The 14,963-nt window shown below is 35.7% G+C and overlaps 2 protein-coding genes across 2 annotated transcripts; one reads left to right on the top strand and one right to left on the bottom strand.

Moving 5' to 3' along the window:
- Positions 1-284: 284 nt before the first annotated feature.
- On the bottom strand, positions 285-3,881 carry LOC107721587 (transmembrane protein 182-like). The gene is made up of 5 exons (XM_016529682.1): positions 3,492-3,881; positions 2,124-2,262; positions 1,659-1,757; positions 766-903; positions 285-604 (listed from the first exon to the last, which is right to left on the bottom strand). Exons 1-5 carry the CDS (start codon positions 3,633-3,635, stop codon positions 378-380), a joined length of 747 nt encoding a protein of 248 aa, XP_016385168.1. The 5' UTR covers positions 3,636-3,881; the 3' UTR covers positions 285-377.
- Positions 3,882-6,870: 2,989 nt separating this feature from the next.
- LOC107721579 (major facilitator superfamily domain-containing protein 9-like) lies at positions 6,871-13,564 on the top strand. The gene is made up of 6 exons (XM_016529671.1): positions 6,871-7,086; positions 8,308-8,395; positions 9,469-9,512; positions 11,063-11,192; positions 11,276-11,485; positions 12,159-13,564. Exons 1-6 carry the CDS (start codon positions 6,919-6,921, stop codon positions 13,010-13,012), a joined length of 1,494 nt encoding a protein of 497 aa, XP_016385157.1. The 5' UTR covers positions 6,871-6,918; the 3' UTR covers positions 13,013-13,564.
- Positions 13,565-14,963: the final 1,399 nt, after the last annotated feature.

Genomic DNA, 14,963 nt, shown 5'->3' with positions numbered 1-14,963 from the left:
AAATTCAAAATCAATAATAGCTGTACCCCACCTTGTCATTAAGTCAACGCATCCTCAGAGTTGAATTGCAGATAATTAAATGGATAGTTCACCCAAAAATGAAAACATATTTTGAATAATTTTTGTAACCAAAGAGTTGACAGCAGCCATTGATATTCATAGTATGGAAAAAAAAAATACTATGGAAGTCAATGGCTTCCGTCAACTGTTTGGTTACAAACATTCTTCAAAATATCTTCTTTTGTGTTCAACAGAAGAAAGAAATTCATACAGGTTTAGGACGTCATGAGGGTGTGTAAATGATGACAATTTTCATTTTGGAGTGAACTATCACTTTAATGCCTTTTGAGCAATTGTTTTGAAACAATTCACGAGGTTCAGTTATAATGATGTTGAACTGTACGGCCAATCACTAGGAAGAGAAGACCAGACAGAAGACAGAAGAACACGCCCACAGGAGCAAGCATGAAAGAGAGGCCGTAACTCATACTGAGCTCAAAATCAGGGCACTTATTCGTCTTCTGATATTCCTTATACGAGCTTATTACATCCAAAATATCTAGCCATAAAACATACATAACAGTGACAACGAGAAGGAAGAAACCTGGAGAAAAGAGACAGCATTGAGAGTTGGAGAAATGAATAGCAACACGAAAGAGAGAGATAAAGGGTAAAGAATAAATTAGATGTTTGTGAAATCTGTTACACATTGTTGAGTACTGCACATGAGATACACCTTACCTCCTCGTGCAATCTTTTACTTACCAGAAATGAGATAGAGTCCACCTCCTGCTTTATAAAGGCGATGATTGGCAAATGGAGCCGCGCAAATAATAATGAAACCGCCGGCCACCACAGCAGCGACACCCAGCAACATGGAGACGCTCCAGAAGCCTCTGTAGACTAAATAATCATGTTTTTCATTAACACAAACCAGAGGGACAACAGTTCACATTACAGTAGCCAATTCAGTTACATTATACACTATGCAGTGCCACGAAAGTAGACCTTTAAAAACAATGCTGAATGCTGCTTGAAACTTCCATAACTTCACAGTGAAGCATGATATTTGTGGGGAAAAATGGTTTGACTTGATTTGCATCTTGATTTTAGGTGGAGAGTGGAAAAAGTATGAGGGGTTTGTGATGTCAACCAAAAAGTCGTTTCAGAGACAGAGCAAGTTACTACATGTTGATTTGGATTTTTTTTTAACTTAGAATAAGAACAATAAGTCAATGAAAAGTAAATATACATTGTGAAAGTAAATATGGTTCATTTTAATTTCATATCGACAGCTGAGATCACAGCAAGACAATTATCTAGATACACAGTTATTCAATGAAGTAAGCAAATTATTTAAAGCAAACTAATTATTAAAACAAAACCAAAAAAATCTATAAAAATATTTGTTAGTTTGTATGATTGTATTGTAACACCATGTCAGCTACAATGGGTATTTTCATGGTCAGAAGCAGGATAAATGTAACAAAATATTAATAAACCGAATTTAAAAACAAATAGAGAGAGAGAGAAATGTAGAGGAGTTGAAAGATATTGATATTGGAATTTGGCATTGGGGCATAAACAATATTCATCTGTTAAATAAATAAATTCCAATTATAAAGAAATAAATAAACTTCAACAATCAATAAACGTACTTATGGCAGTCTGATAACTGGTAGTGTTGTAGATCTGGTCAGGGAACGGAAAGGGAAGAAGATATGCAGGTTTGCATTCCCTCGCATGTGGCTGATTTTCTAAGGGAAGAACAAGGTGAATTGTCATTTATTAGTGTGCTAGTTCATTATTCATTGTTCCTTCAAATAAATCATTGTTTCAATTAAGATTCAGAACTCTAGCATATTCGAGTTGGTAATCTGAACAACTATTCCCTCTCTTTGAACCTTCTGTGGCCTTCTGTAGGGCAACAGGTCAGACCCCTATGATATTTGTGGCAAAGTCTCACCCAGAGCTTCACAAGAGGGCCAAATGCCACGTTCAGTGAGCATGACTGAGCACTTCACACTTTGTAATATTAAATAATGGTAACAGTTTATAATAAGGTTTAATTAATTAAAATTAGTTAATGATGTTGCACCAAAGGAAATATAACAGCCTCTTACCAAACCAGAACTTCCACAGATCATCATTGTTCATGATTTCATTAAAGCTACAGCGCCAAAAGAAGCCCTCATGATGAAAGGTAATGTTCTGGTCTTCACTAAATTGGTCCTGACCCCGGTTAACCACAATATCACCTCGCTGTGAAGGAGAAGAGAGAAGAGGTCAGAGAGCAATGGACACCTGTTGTGAAGCCAGTGAAATTACAAATTTGAAAACAACTAGAGAACAGACACTTGCAGTCTATGGATGGCCATATGCTATTTATGTGTGTAAATGCAGTTTACAAAAAAGAAAATCAAGAACATTATGGATTGCAGAGGTGCTTTATGGCATTTGACTCAACCCTGCTCGGAAATCCAACTTAAACTGGTAAACGTTAGCCTGTTAGCCCAGAGCCAATGTTTCAAAAAAAGCTTGGATGATCTTAGACCATCCAATGACCAACTAATGACCAGCCTGGCCACCTAGAAACCAAAAACACAGCTAATAGCAGTTATCTTCAAGAGAAGTGTGCACTAGACCAATAGCAAGTAAGCATTGCAATTATTCTCTGCAAAAATAAATCTGGAGATATTTATATTTACATTTAAGCACCACCAATCAAAATATACAGAATTACTATGATACATGAAACAAGTTCAACATCAAGCTTTCCTGTAGACTTCCTGTTGGTGCTGTTGACATCTGTCTTTCAGACACCAAGCACACGGTTGCATCCAACACACTCTTTTGTCAATTCGTCAAAACTATTTTACATTTTGATGAATTTGTAGCCACAGTACAACCACTGACCGTTACGTTTGGGGGTGGACCTTTGATGCATACTTTTTTCTGAAAAACCATTTCAGCTTAGTAAAATAGTTACGTTTTCTCATGAGATCGAGTTGGACGCATTTCAGTTACAACTGAATTTTCCCTCCCAGTGCTTTAGGAGGGAAACCTAAGTCATTTGTGACTCCTATGAATAGACACTGCACTGAGATTCCAGTTTCGTTATTTAGTATTAAGTGTGGTATCAAACCACAGCATGTGATAGTCTACACTCAAGCAACTCGGAGACTGTAAATAGTGACGTATGAGAATGTCATATGACTGTCACTGCTTATAAACCAAACATGCCCATGACTCCTTGAGGGTCTTGCTTCAGTAAGGATCAGAGTGCAGAAATCTATAGTTCAGTTTAGTTTCAATACAAAACAGATACACTAAAATCCAAAACAATTCTGAAGAGATTCATTTCATATTTTTTAGACAGACTATCCCTAAATCTATTCTTCTGATAATGCCCCAGAACTAATATTCATATCAATAAAACACTCATCCATTTCAAGCATTTTTTAAGGAAATGAATCAACACTTCCACCCACCTGCAAAGTAACTGGACCATTTGAATGTGAATTGCAGGTCTCTGATGCCAAGAGCCAATAGTCCGTGCCAAAAGACAAGAGAATGAACAGAGTTGCCAAGGCACCAAAGAGCCCAGCAAAAAATAGTGCCACATGTAACTTCATGATGACAATCTTTCTCAGCTGTTTACTTCTTGTTAAACAGTCTCTCCTCCTTCCCACATGAAGTAGGCCCTGAAATTATGTTACTCCTCACAATCTGTGTGAAAAATAGCTTCTTAGTCCAGTTATGCTCAGCAAGGTTTATAGTATGTGAACACAAGTGGCTGTTCTAGTACTCTTCTGAGCTCCGGTGTCTATATGTGTCTGTGTCAGTGTCCTCTTCCTTTAGCCAGAGCAGGACCTGGCATTGGGTGGGGAGTGGGCTTCATGACAGCATACTAGCGTAAAGCTGCCCATTGGGCTATTTTGGTCAGTTGAGTGAAGGTGCCTGCTGCCTCTCTCAGAGGAGTTGTTTAAGAATGAGACTTCGGGAGGGACACGAGTCGTGATTCAAAATATCCCACCACAGGACAATCAGCTGAGAGAGGAATGAAAATTAAGACACTAGAGCCCATTCCAATGTTCGTTACAAATCCCACCATCAACTGAGAACTGAACTCTGAAGGAAGTTAATGTAGATGAATCAGGGTTAATACCATATGGATATACATTTAAATGCTCTATCCTTTAAACATGTGGGGTTAGTAAGGAATTAATAGTTTTATTCAGCAAGGATGCATTCATTTGTCTTTCAAAAGTGAAAGCCATTTATAATGTTTCAAAAGATTTCTATTTTATATAAATGGTGCTCCTGTGAACTTTCTACTCATCAAAGAATACTGAAAAAAGTATCAGTTTCCACAAAAATATTAAGCTGCTGTTGTCAACGTTGATAATAAAATTATAATAAATGTTTCTTAAGCAGAAAATCAACATATTAGAGGGATCATGTGGCACTGGAGTAATGGCTGCTAAAAATCAGGAATAAATCAGAGGAATAAATTACATTTTTTAAATATATTAAAATAGAAAACAGACATTTAAATCAATATTACTGTTTCAACTGTATTTTTGATTAAATAAATGCAGCCTCATAGAGCATTAGAGACTTCTTTCAAAAACATACCAATAAATAAATAATTAAACATAAAATCTCACTGACCCCAAACTTTTAAACAGTAGTGCAACTGCTTCCACTATGTATCATATGATTCCACTTGAATCTATTGATTGAAACTGTCAATACCTGGAAAACAGAAAATACACACTCATTGTATGTCAAGTGGGGCATTGTGCACAGAGCAGATAAACCTGAGACTAATTATCACTGTGCTGTGAATGAAGGGCAGAGCCACTGAAGTGGACATAAGGCTGTGAAACAGGGCTTTTCCTTGCATTGAGCTGAGTTTGAGTGTGGAGGGATATTTAGGGATTAGAGATACAGGAGAAAAATTATACAAGCTAAAATTAAAAATAATTACAACAGATGTACATTGATGACTGCAAGTGCTGGAAGTCTTGTGTTGTGTAGTAATGAATGTCTGTGGTGTTTTTGCACAGCAGAGCAGAGCTGGTTTTATTGAGTTCCCTCCCTGTGCTGCTAAATTTATCTCTGCACACTTTATCCTATTATAATATTGAGAAACAACAGTCCTTTTCATCTGCACCGAAAGACAAAGTTCATGCTACTTTACTGTTGATTTGGATTCATTATCTTAAATTAAGCTGTTATATGTTCTGGCATGCAAAATCAAAAGCATTCCTTTAACACGAGATGTGAGGATGGGTCCATGTGAGTGTGTTCATGTAAACTATCTTGGGAACATCACTGTATCAGCTGCACTGGGATGATCGAGTGTCTTAGCTTCTCCAATTCCACATTCAAAGCCGGAGAGGATTTGTAAATAAAATTCCAGAGAGAAGTTTAGCTCTAAAATTACCATGACATAATCTTGGATTGAGTCAAGCTCACCTGACAATATAACATGTGGATAATGATAATAGGGTACATACTCAAATTCGCCAAAAACAAAAAAAAAACTGTGAGGTCTGTAGATCAAGGCAGTTTAAGGTTATGTGTGAAATATAAATAGGAGGTAATGCCAGTTCTCAAAGGTATAGCATCCACCCTCTCACCCACTCAAGTGACCCGACAAGTTGGTACAGTCTGACAGAAAAGAAAGATTGCCAGTAGATGGGGCTCAAGTATGCAGAGTAAATGACTATGACTACAGAGCTGTATGGTACAAAACAAAATAAACTAGAAATACAATATAAAATGTGATTAGACTATAGCCTAGAATATTATAGAATAATACATTGGACAGGCACAATATTCTCCATCCCCTAAAGGTGAGGGAGAGAAAGAGTTTTTATAGAAACTAAGTTAATGTGTAAAGAAAGAAAGAAAGATTAATTAATTATTTAATTGATTTATCACTAGAGGGACTGGAAATTCAGTTAATTCATAAGCAGAGGAGTTCAGCCTTATTAATATAAAAGGCCAAAAATCAAACTTGATTGAGGACCGTGGGCTAAATGTTGCATATTCAACTATATTATATTACAATTTATTATTCTGTAACCTTTTTAAATATACTAATTTAAATTATGTTTTGAAATGTGTAATTTTTAAATCAAATTAAATTATGTTTTTATTTATATTTCAACACACACAAAAAAAAAACATTCAAACAAAAATATAAATTAGACATTTATGAAGATATGCTTAGATAGACAGACAGACAGACAGACAGACAAACAGACAGATAGATAGATAGATAGATAGATAGATAGATAGATAGATAGATAGATTTTATATTGTTTTGGAATTTTGGTATTATCATACCGATTAATGTAATTTAATGATGCAAATGGAATGTTTTAGAGTGAAACACACCACAAATCATCACATAACTCATCAAATCCACTGTTACTCACTGAACATTTGCGTTGTTCTTTCCCACCAAAATTACGGAACTTGCTAAAGAGCTACCAATTATTTCCAAGAAAATATGTTTTGTTTAAAACATTTTCACTTCCTTTGAGAAAGGGACGAAAAATTGAGAAACACTCAATTTGAAATATTTCAAAATAAATGCTTAATTTTAGAAGATTACCTGCTAATACCAGACTAATTTTATTCGCAGTTCAAATACAGCGCGTGTCTCTGTTAGATGCGTTCACTGGACTGTACCATAAATAGGAGATCCTGTACATTAAATAAACCACCACTCGGCATTTTACCACGTGAAAACTCGCCCATTCGAGCGCACGAAATGAGTTACTTCTTTTTTTGAAGTGATTAAATACAGTCAGCCAGGGATATTCGTGATTTCCATGTGGGTATTACTCTCAGAGCACATCGCGCGTCGCTTTTAAAGGGACAGATGGTCTAAACCTCGTGATGTTTCGTCAAGAACAACATAGCAACGCTGTCCATCGCTTCCGCATTGACTGTCACTGCACTAGTCTCTGTCAGTGCGGGAGAATGAATAACTCTAAATGTGCCATTACCCACAAACGACGGAGACCAACGCGGATCATACGATGTATATACGTGGTGGGATTCATGGTGAGTAGGCCTATGCTATTTTGTATTTGGAGAGGGTATTTTGTATGTCATTGATAGCAATGACACATCAGTTTAAGCGCTGTCAATAAGTTTACATACATCTGATGTCCCTGTTCTGCATATGTGATCCATATTCTCATATTCCCAATGGCACATGAAAAAGATTTCCAATTTGTAACACTTAGATAAAAAGAATTTGCTAAAACTGTTGTAGGACAGGAGTGTTGTTTTCAAGGGCTCATTGATAATGGTATTTTACCTCTCATGTGATGTCTCAAGCCAGTTGTTAGTGGTCTTCATGATCACAATATTGTCACATTTGCTTTTTTAGCTTCCCATATTTAAATCAGGATGCCTTGGCAATTTATATTTTTTTGCATCAGTAGAAATCTTTTGTTCTGTCTGTGGATTTTGGCAGCACCCATGAGAAAGAATGGTCTCTCCTCTTCTTCCCCTCTCTGGCACATTGAATTCTTCCTTCCTGGCTTTAATTCACTGGTAGTTTTTGTTAGATTAAAAGTTTTAGTTTAATAGAAAGTGCCGTGACACTGGGTTGAGATATGGTGTGACTTTAATCAGGTCCTTGGCTGTCATGACTGCATATAAAAATCCAGATAAACAAGCTCAGTGGTGTATGGCTTTTGTTTAAGTTGCCCCCTAAGTTGCCCTATTTATGCCAACTGACATTACTGTAATGACAGCTGACACCTTCATTCATTCATTGTTTTTAGCATGCTGTTGAACTACTTCCACAAAGCACTGTAATGTTATTAGTTTTAAATAGAAGTGTGTTTTTTTCAGCTGTCAAGGAATATATTTTACTTGATTAGGCTGTTTTATCTTTGGAAAACTTCACATCTTAATTGTAACTATGAGTTTTAAATGAAAATGTATTGATTTTTTTTTTTATTTAAATGATGAATCAAGTGACAAAATGCATTTTAGAACAATTTTGAAATGATATTTAAATGCCATAGAAACTTTTTTTTTTTTAAATGCTTATATAGGTCTGTTTTGCAATTCAGGATTCATGTAGGCTAATCAGTCAATTTAATTCCATATTTGTACCATTTCAGAGTAAATCTGCTGAAATTGTACTCTAATCATAGCCTTAAATATGTTATAGGGAAATGCTAGAAATCTATTTATTAAGCTTTGATTTGCTGATGTATAAATCCTTGTTGTGTGTGTGTGTGTGTGTGTGTGTGTGTGTGATTTCAGGACCTCTTTGGGGTCAGTATGATTATCCCTTTGCTGAGTCATCATGTGAAGTCTCTAGGAGCAAGTCCTACAGTGGCTGGGATTGTAGGTAAGTCTCTGTTGTTGTTAAATTCCATCCAGTATTAATAACATATTTCACTAATTGTTGCCTGTTATGAAAATTAGCTTCTTTTGGTGTGATCCAGAGAAAAAGGTCACATTTAGGGATCTAAACTATATAGACTACAATACAATTAATTTGCATAGATTTGTATAAAAATCTACCAAGAAATGGTATGTATTGAAAACTCCCTTATAGAAGTCAGTTTTATTTGCCTGTTTATTATTACTGAAATAGCTTATAGCAAATAAATTGCAAAATTTCACCCTCAGATCTTAAACCAGTAATTACTTCATGTATTTATTAACAAGTAAGCTATATTAAACAAATCCTAGTGAGAAAAAAGTTGTTTAGAAGGTGCCGACTAGATCATTCAATATTTGCACATTGGTATTTATTAATAGGATGCCATCCCTGTCAAACTCCTATGAATATTAGACAGCACTGTTTTAATGCAAGAAGACGTAAAAGAAGAAGTAAAAATATATTTTTACTCAGAAATGTTTCACTGATTTATTGAAAAAGGTATGAGTGTTCAATAAACAGTTTGATTGATTAATAATCAGAGTCAGAATGTTCATTCTCTCACAAGAATGTTGCAGCTGTAGGTCTGAATAATGATTTTTGAGGGTGCACAAAATCAATTCAGTGCAAAATAATTTTAATGGAACAATTGGCATTTGTTTTTCTAAATATATACGTCCAATTTTGTTGAATTCTGCACATCCTATTCTCAAAAGGACCAAAGTCAATTCACTTTTCTTACTTTTTCAGTCAACGGATGACTTAATAGTCGGCGGATTGTAATTTTTAGAAAAGCAGGTCTTTGAAATCACCAGCACATTGCCTGCACCTCGTCTCTGATTAAAAGAGCTGGATGGAAATCACCAGCTCAATTGATATTCCATGAGTTCATGAGGCAGGCAGCTTAGATTGTGATCACAAGGTCTTCTTACCTCAGCTATTTGATTGTGAAACTAAAATTATTCTTTTGTTTAGTGGTTAATTTATTTAGTGATGTTAGTAATGATAAATATAAAGACTGTTTTCCATTGTTGCAGGATCTACATATGGAGTTTTACAACTCTTCTCTAGCACTGTGGTGGTAAGTAGTGATTTTATTTTTAGCGAGCTGCATTTGCTGCTGTAATATGATTATCAATTTGCTGCTCTCAATTTAATAATCCATGTTTACCTCATCTGAAATGTCTCCATGGAAACCAAAGCATGTATCACAGTAATTGTTTATTACAATCAACATTACAGGGAGCCTCAAACTGCAGATTGCTCTAACGTGTAGAGTGTGCTACTGTAAAATGAGTCATCATGTTACCATTGACAAACACACTGGCACACACTGTAACTGTAAACTGGTTAAAGACTGAAGGGTCACGGGGCTAGTTAAGAAGTGAAGGAGATGTTTGTCTTCTCTTGGATATTAAGCATGGAGACAGCAGACAGGAGCAGTGAACCTCTATGACATGCCTGTAGGCCAGAAACAGAGAGAACATAGTAAATCCAATTTAAGTTTGTATTGCATTACACCAGTGTGCAGTGTCTGCAGATCTGTGTGTGTGTGTGTGTGTGTGTGTGTGTGATACCTCAGTCTAATGAGTGCTGGTATGGAGATGCCTGCAGTGCTTGCCTCAGGGCCTGAGCGGTTTCATTTGCCAAGTCCGATCTGTCTGCCTGTAGGCTATAAACTGTAGCTTTCTTCGCAGAGACACGCTTTCCTTTAATAAACGACTAAGATTCTCATTCAAAGGTTCTGCAATTAATATCACACAGAAAATGTCCTATACTACCTGACGGATATCACTGAAATTGGTTTCCTGAGATGTCACATCTGTATACAACAAAAAGAATCTGACCATGGGTTGATACACGTCAGTCATTTTAAAGCTTTTGGTTTGCTGACTTGGAAGGCAGTTTTTGGAGTGAGCTGTTTTGCTAAGATTAAGCAAGGTTAGCTCTTTAGCAAAACAGTTAGCATTGCTTACAGCATCTTTACATGGTTATGTTGTGCAAAACTTTCACAAGATTGTGTATTTGCTGCTATTACCCTTGTAATTTTTTTGTAATTTATTTATTATAGAAATAATATACTTTCTAAGAATATACTTAATTGCAAACTGAATGTAATGTTTTCGGCAATTTTAAATGTTTAAAATGATATTAAATGCAATTAGACTGTGAATAATTGATTTTTGACTGAAATTATTAACTGTGAAATATTCCCTTTCTATTGAAACTTGTATGTCATTTTTTTATAATTACACATTTGGAATAATTAAGTTGTAATTTAGTATGTTAAAAATATATTAACTTTAAATGTAATACTAAATAACATACTACAGTAAAAAAAAAAAAAAAAAATGAAGTACTTTACATGTGCTTTAGTATGTTAGTCAACACATCAAAATAGATGTTCCTCTTTAAACACAGCAAAATATTATTAAAACCTAATGATTTAAAATGTAATTTAAAGTAAAACTTTTAATCTGACATTATTGCAGGGGTTTTTGTTTTTTAGCAACACAGGCACTATTTTTGGAATAAGCACCTCAAAGTTAGTAATTACAGGGCAGTGTTATTGATAATGGCCTCTTTTATATATTTCATTGTCTTTTATGTGTTGTATTCGCTGGTTGGCAGGGAAGTTGGAGTGATGTGGTAGGGAGGTGCTATTCACTACTGACGTGCCTTTTGCTCAGTGCCTTTGGATATGGCCTGCTGGGTCTGTCCACGAGTATTTCACTCTTTGTGCTGGCCAGGATACCAGTGGGTAAGTAGTGGCATACTTTGGTTGATATTGCAAATTACTAGGAAGTGCAGCATTTCTGAAATGATTCCTTTTCCTCTTTAAAGGGCTCTTTAAACACTCCCTGTCTATCTGCCGAGCGCTCCTGTCAGATCTTGTGTCGGAGAAAGAGCGGCCTCTAGTGATGGGCCACTTTAATGCAGCCTCAAGTGTGGGATTCATTCTGGGACCAGTGGTGGGGGGATATCTCACTGAACATGAGGGCGGTTTTTACTTATCCTCATTCGTCTGTGCAGCCATTTTCCTTCTAAATGCAGGTGAGCAAAACTGACAGTAGTTAGATTAATAAATGAAGTAACTTATTCCTTGAAAGTACAGACAAGTATAGATGAACCCAGTGTTTTCTGAGATTATTTTGTAATAAATTAAAGGGATGTTTCATCCAAAAGTTACATTTCTGTCATTGCTTACTCACCCTCATGTCATTTCAAAATCACATGACTTTCTTCCACTGGATACAAAAAGAAAAATGTTGAATGTGAGCTGAAGTTTTCAAACTTCAAAAAGAACACAAAAGCACCATAAAGAATTATAAAGCGACTTCATATGTACAGCATATGAACTATATTCCAAGTTTGAAGCCATATCATGACAGTTAAAATTATAATCAAGTGTTTTACATACTTCAGTATGTCAACACATCAAAATAAGTACTTCATTAAATGACAGGATTATTAAAACAATGATTTACAGTAACTTTACAGTAAAACATTTAAATCAATATAATTATTGTTGTCACTTTCAGTCATGAAAGTGCACTCTGATGAAGTGGCCTTTTATTTCCTTAAATTATATTATCTGCAAGTACAGTTTTTAAAATAATTTCTGTACACTGCAAGTGCACATTCAGTACAATTAAGTGCACATCTTTTTCACAAGCGATCCCTTCAGATGTCTGCTACAAAGCTTATCCAAATGTTGTTTTCTCAGGTTTGGTCTGGATGTTACCTTGGAGTGAGACGCTAAATCACTGTGTTGATGCAAACGCCAACAGTAAAACCAAACCCAGCAAATCCTACAATGAGATAAAAAACTCAGTCCAGCAGAACTGCTCAGACAAAAACCACATTCGCCATCCTAATACATCAGCAGTCCGTAGTCAAACAAATGGAGGCTGGGGCTGGAGAGACATATCTGTCGTCCAGCCTGCCTGGAGACAGCTGACCTCAGTGTGGATACAGATCCGCATGGTGGCTTCCTCCGATATGTGGGACGTGTTCCTGGTGCGTCTTCTAATGGCTGTATCCATAATGCTGTACTACAGTAACTTCTCCTTAGCCATGGAGGAGCGTTTTCAGCTCAAACCAAAGGTGACGGGCTATTTGATCAGCTACAGCAGTATGTTGGGGGCCCTTGCTGGCTGTTTGGTGGGACCCGTCACACACCTCTATGGCAACAACATGTCTGCTTTATTGTTGCACTCTACCGCACTCACCTGCACGTTGATCTTCCTATATGCCACGGCACCCAACGTCTGGCAGGTCCTGCTCACTTCCACGTTCTTTGCCATCTCTACCACTATCGGACGCACATGCATCACCGACTTAGAACTACAGCGTGGGGGAGCCCAAGCTAGCGGGACGTTAATTGGAGTGGGACAGTCAGTCACAGCTGTGGGACGGGTCCTTGCACCACTGCTGTCTGGTCTGGCTCAAGAAGTCAGCCCCTGTGGACCTCCTAGTTTGGGGGTTGTGCTGGGACTGGTAGCTGTAGGTTTGCTATTCGTGAGGACTCCTAAATGGGACAGTAAGTCAAAAGTTAAAGACAAGAGTCCCAAACAATGAGGTGAAAACCACTCAAAGTGACAGAAAGACATAGAACTGTGACGGCAGCTGTCTTTGTTTCCTCTCAGGTGATGTAATCGGATTTTTTTGGAGAATGTGGGAGTTTGGATCTTTATACCAGCTACTAAATGTCACAATGTCAATGTGAGACGCCCATCGGTACGGCTGCTTCGTGTGCCACCATGCTGAAAGAGAGCAACTGCCTGTGCAAGTGCAGACTTGACAGATTCTGATGCAAAATCTAGTAGGATTTATGTTTATATCAGAACATTTTGCTGTTAAATGGTTCAACACCCGTGCCAGAACTAGTGTAAAGTCAAGCATATTCCACTTCAAAGCAGCTTCACTTCATTGTTGATGAATGTATGTTATATAAAAATGTTTTATGTGTTGATTTTATGTTTCCTGGACAAATTTCAGACTAAGCGTTACATAAAGAAGAAAGGTACATGCTTCAAAGTAAACCGTTTAACCACTGTTTATCGTTGGTGCACTACAGAATACTCACTTCCTTCTGTGTTTTAAAATGTAAAGTTATACAGTTGCCCCAAAGGCTAGCAATGTTTTTATTAAAACTGTACAAAAACTTGAGAATAGGTCACGTACACTATTATTCAAAATTAAGTGTGGGGTCAGGAAGATTTATTTATTATTTTGAAATAATATAATATTTCTATTCAGCAAGGATACATTAAATTGATCAGAAGTGACAGTAAAAACATAATGTTACAAAATAATTATATTACAAATAAATGCGGTTGTTTTGAACTTTCTATTCATCAACGAATCCTGAAAAAAAGTATTGTTTTCAACATCGATTAATAATAAGAAATGTTTCTTGAGAATGATTTCTGAAGGATCATGTGACACTGAAGACTGGAGTAATGGTGCTGAAAATTAAGCTTTGCCATCACAAGAAAAAATTATAAATTTTAAAATATGCTGAAATAATACTAATAATACTTCAATATTACTGTTTTTAATCAATTTTTGATCAAATAAATACAGCCTTGGTGAGCATAAGAGAACTATTTAAAAAAACATTACAAAATCTTACTGACCACAAACTTTTGTTGTGTATGTGTGGGAAATGTTTTCTTATTTTTGTTGTCTTTGTTTTGGTTTTTATCACCATCTGATTTTATCTATTTACAATTATTATTTTAAATGTAGGTTTTTTTTGTTACTGTCACGAATACCAAGGTCATACATATAATTACACCATTTTTTTGAAATAATTTATTTTAGAGAATCCTGAGTCTACACAAAATTATGCTGTTATGCTATTGTAGTTTATTTTATAGTTCATTTAAAAAGTATGTGCTGCATGCCAAGGTCAAATTTGTATGAGATCACATTAGAGGACTGTTTGTGCTAATAATATATTTTACTTTAATATTTGTGCCCATGTATATTTCACAGTAAGATTAATACACACAATATTAATGGTATGTCCTATATAGAAATGTAACTTTCATGAATCAAGTAATTGCTTATAATGTGGAAAGAAAATAATTTGTTTAAGTTGGCATTTTTATATTTATCTGTAAAATAAATAATTTAACTTAAATCCAGTTAAATCTGATAAAGAGCAATATATCCTAAAGTTTCCAAAAGATAAAGTTCAATTCAGCGATTTAAAAAAAAAAAAAAAAAAAAAACTTATAACAGCATGAAAATGACAATGCACCAATTTATCAGTTTTAGCAATATCAGTAAAATGCATGTAAAGCAGTATGTAGCTTAAGGACCAATATATGAATATTACAACTTCTGATAGCTTTTATGTAAAGTCCTTACATAGGAATATTTTGTGACTGTGTTTCACATGGAGTAAGTTCTTTCTGTTTTCTCTAGTGTAAGTGGTTTAGTTTTTATGGGTTTCTTTTAAAGTGATGGGATCAATTCCACAAGTAATAGCAGTCCAGCTGCATTAACAGTGTCCTTCCCT

Source organism: Sinocyclocheilus rhinocerous, unplaced genomic scaffold, assembly GCF_001515625.1.
Source record: "Sinocyclocheilus rhinocerous isolate Xijiao unplaced genomic scaffold, SAMN03320098_v1.1 scaffold30, whole genome shotgun sequence".
NCBI classification, from domain to species: Eukaryota; Metazoa; Chordata; class Actinopteri; order Cypriniformes; family Cyprinidae; genus Sinocyclocheilus; species Sinocyclocheilus rhinocerous.
This window is presented reverse-complemented; position numbering and strand designations above follow the sequence as displayed.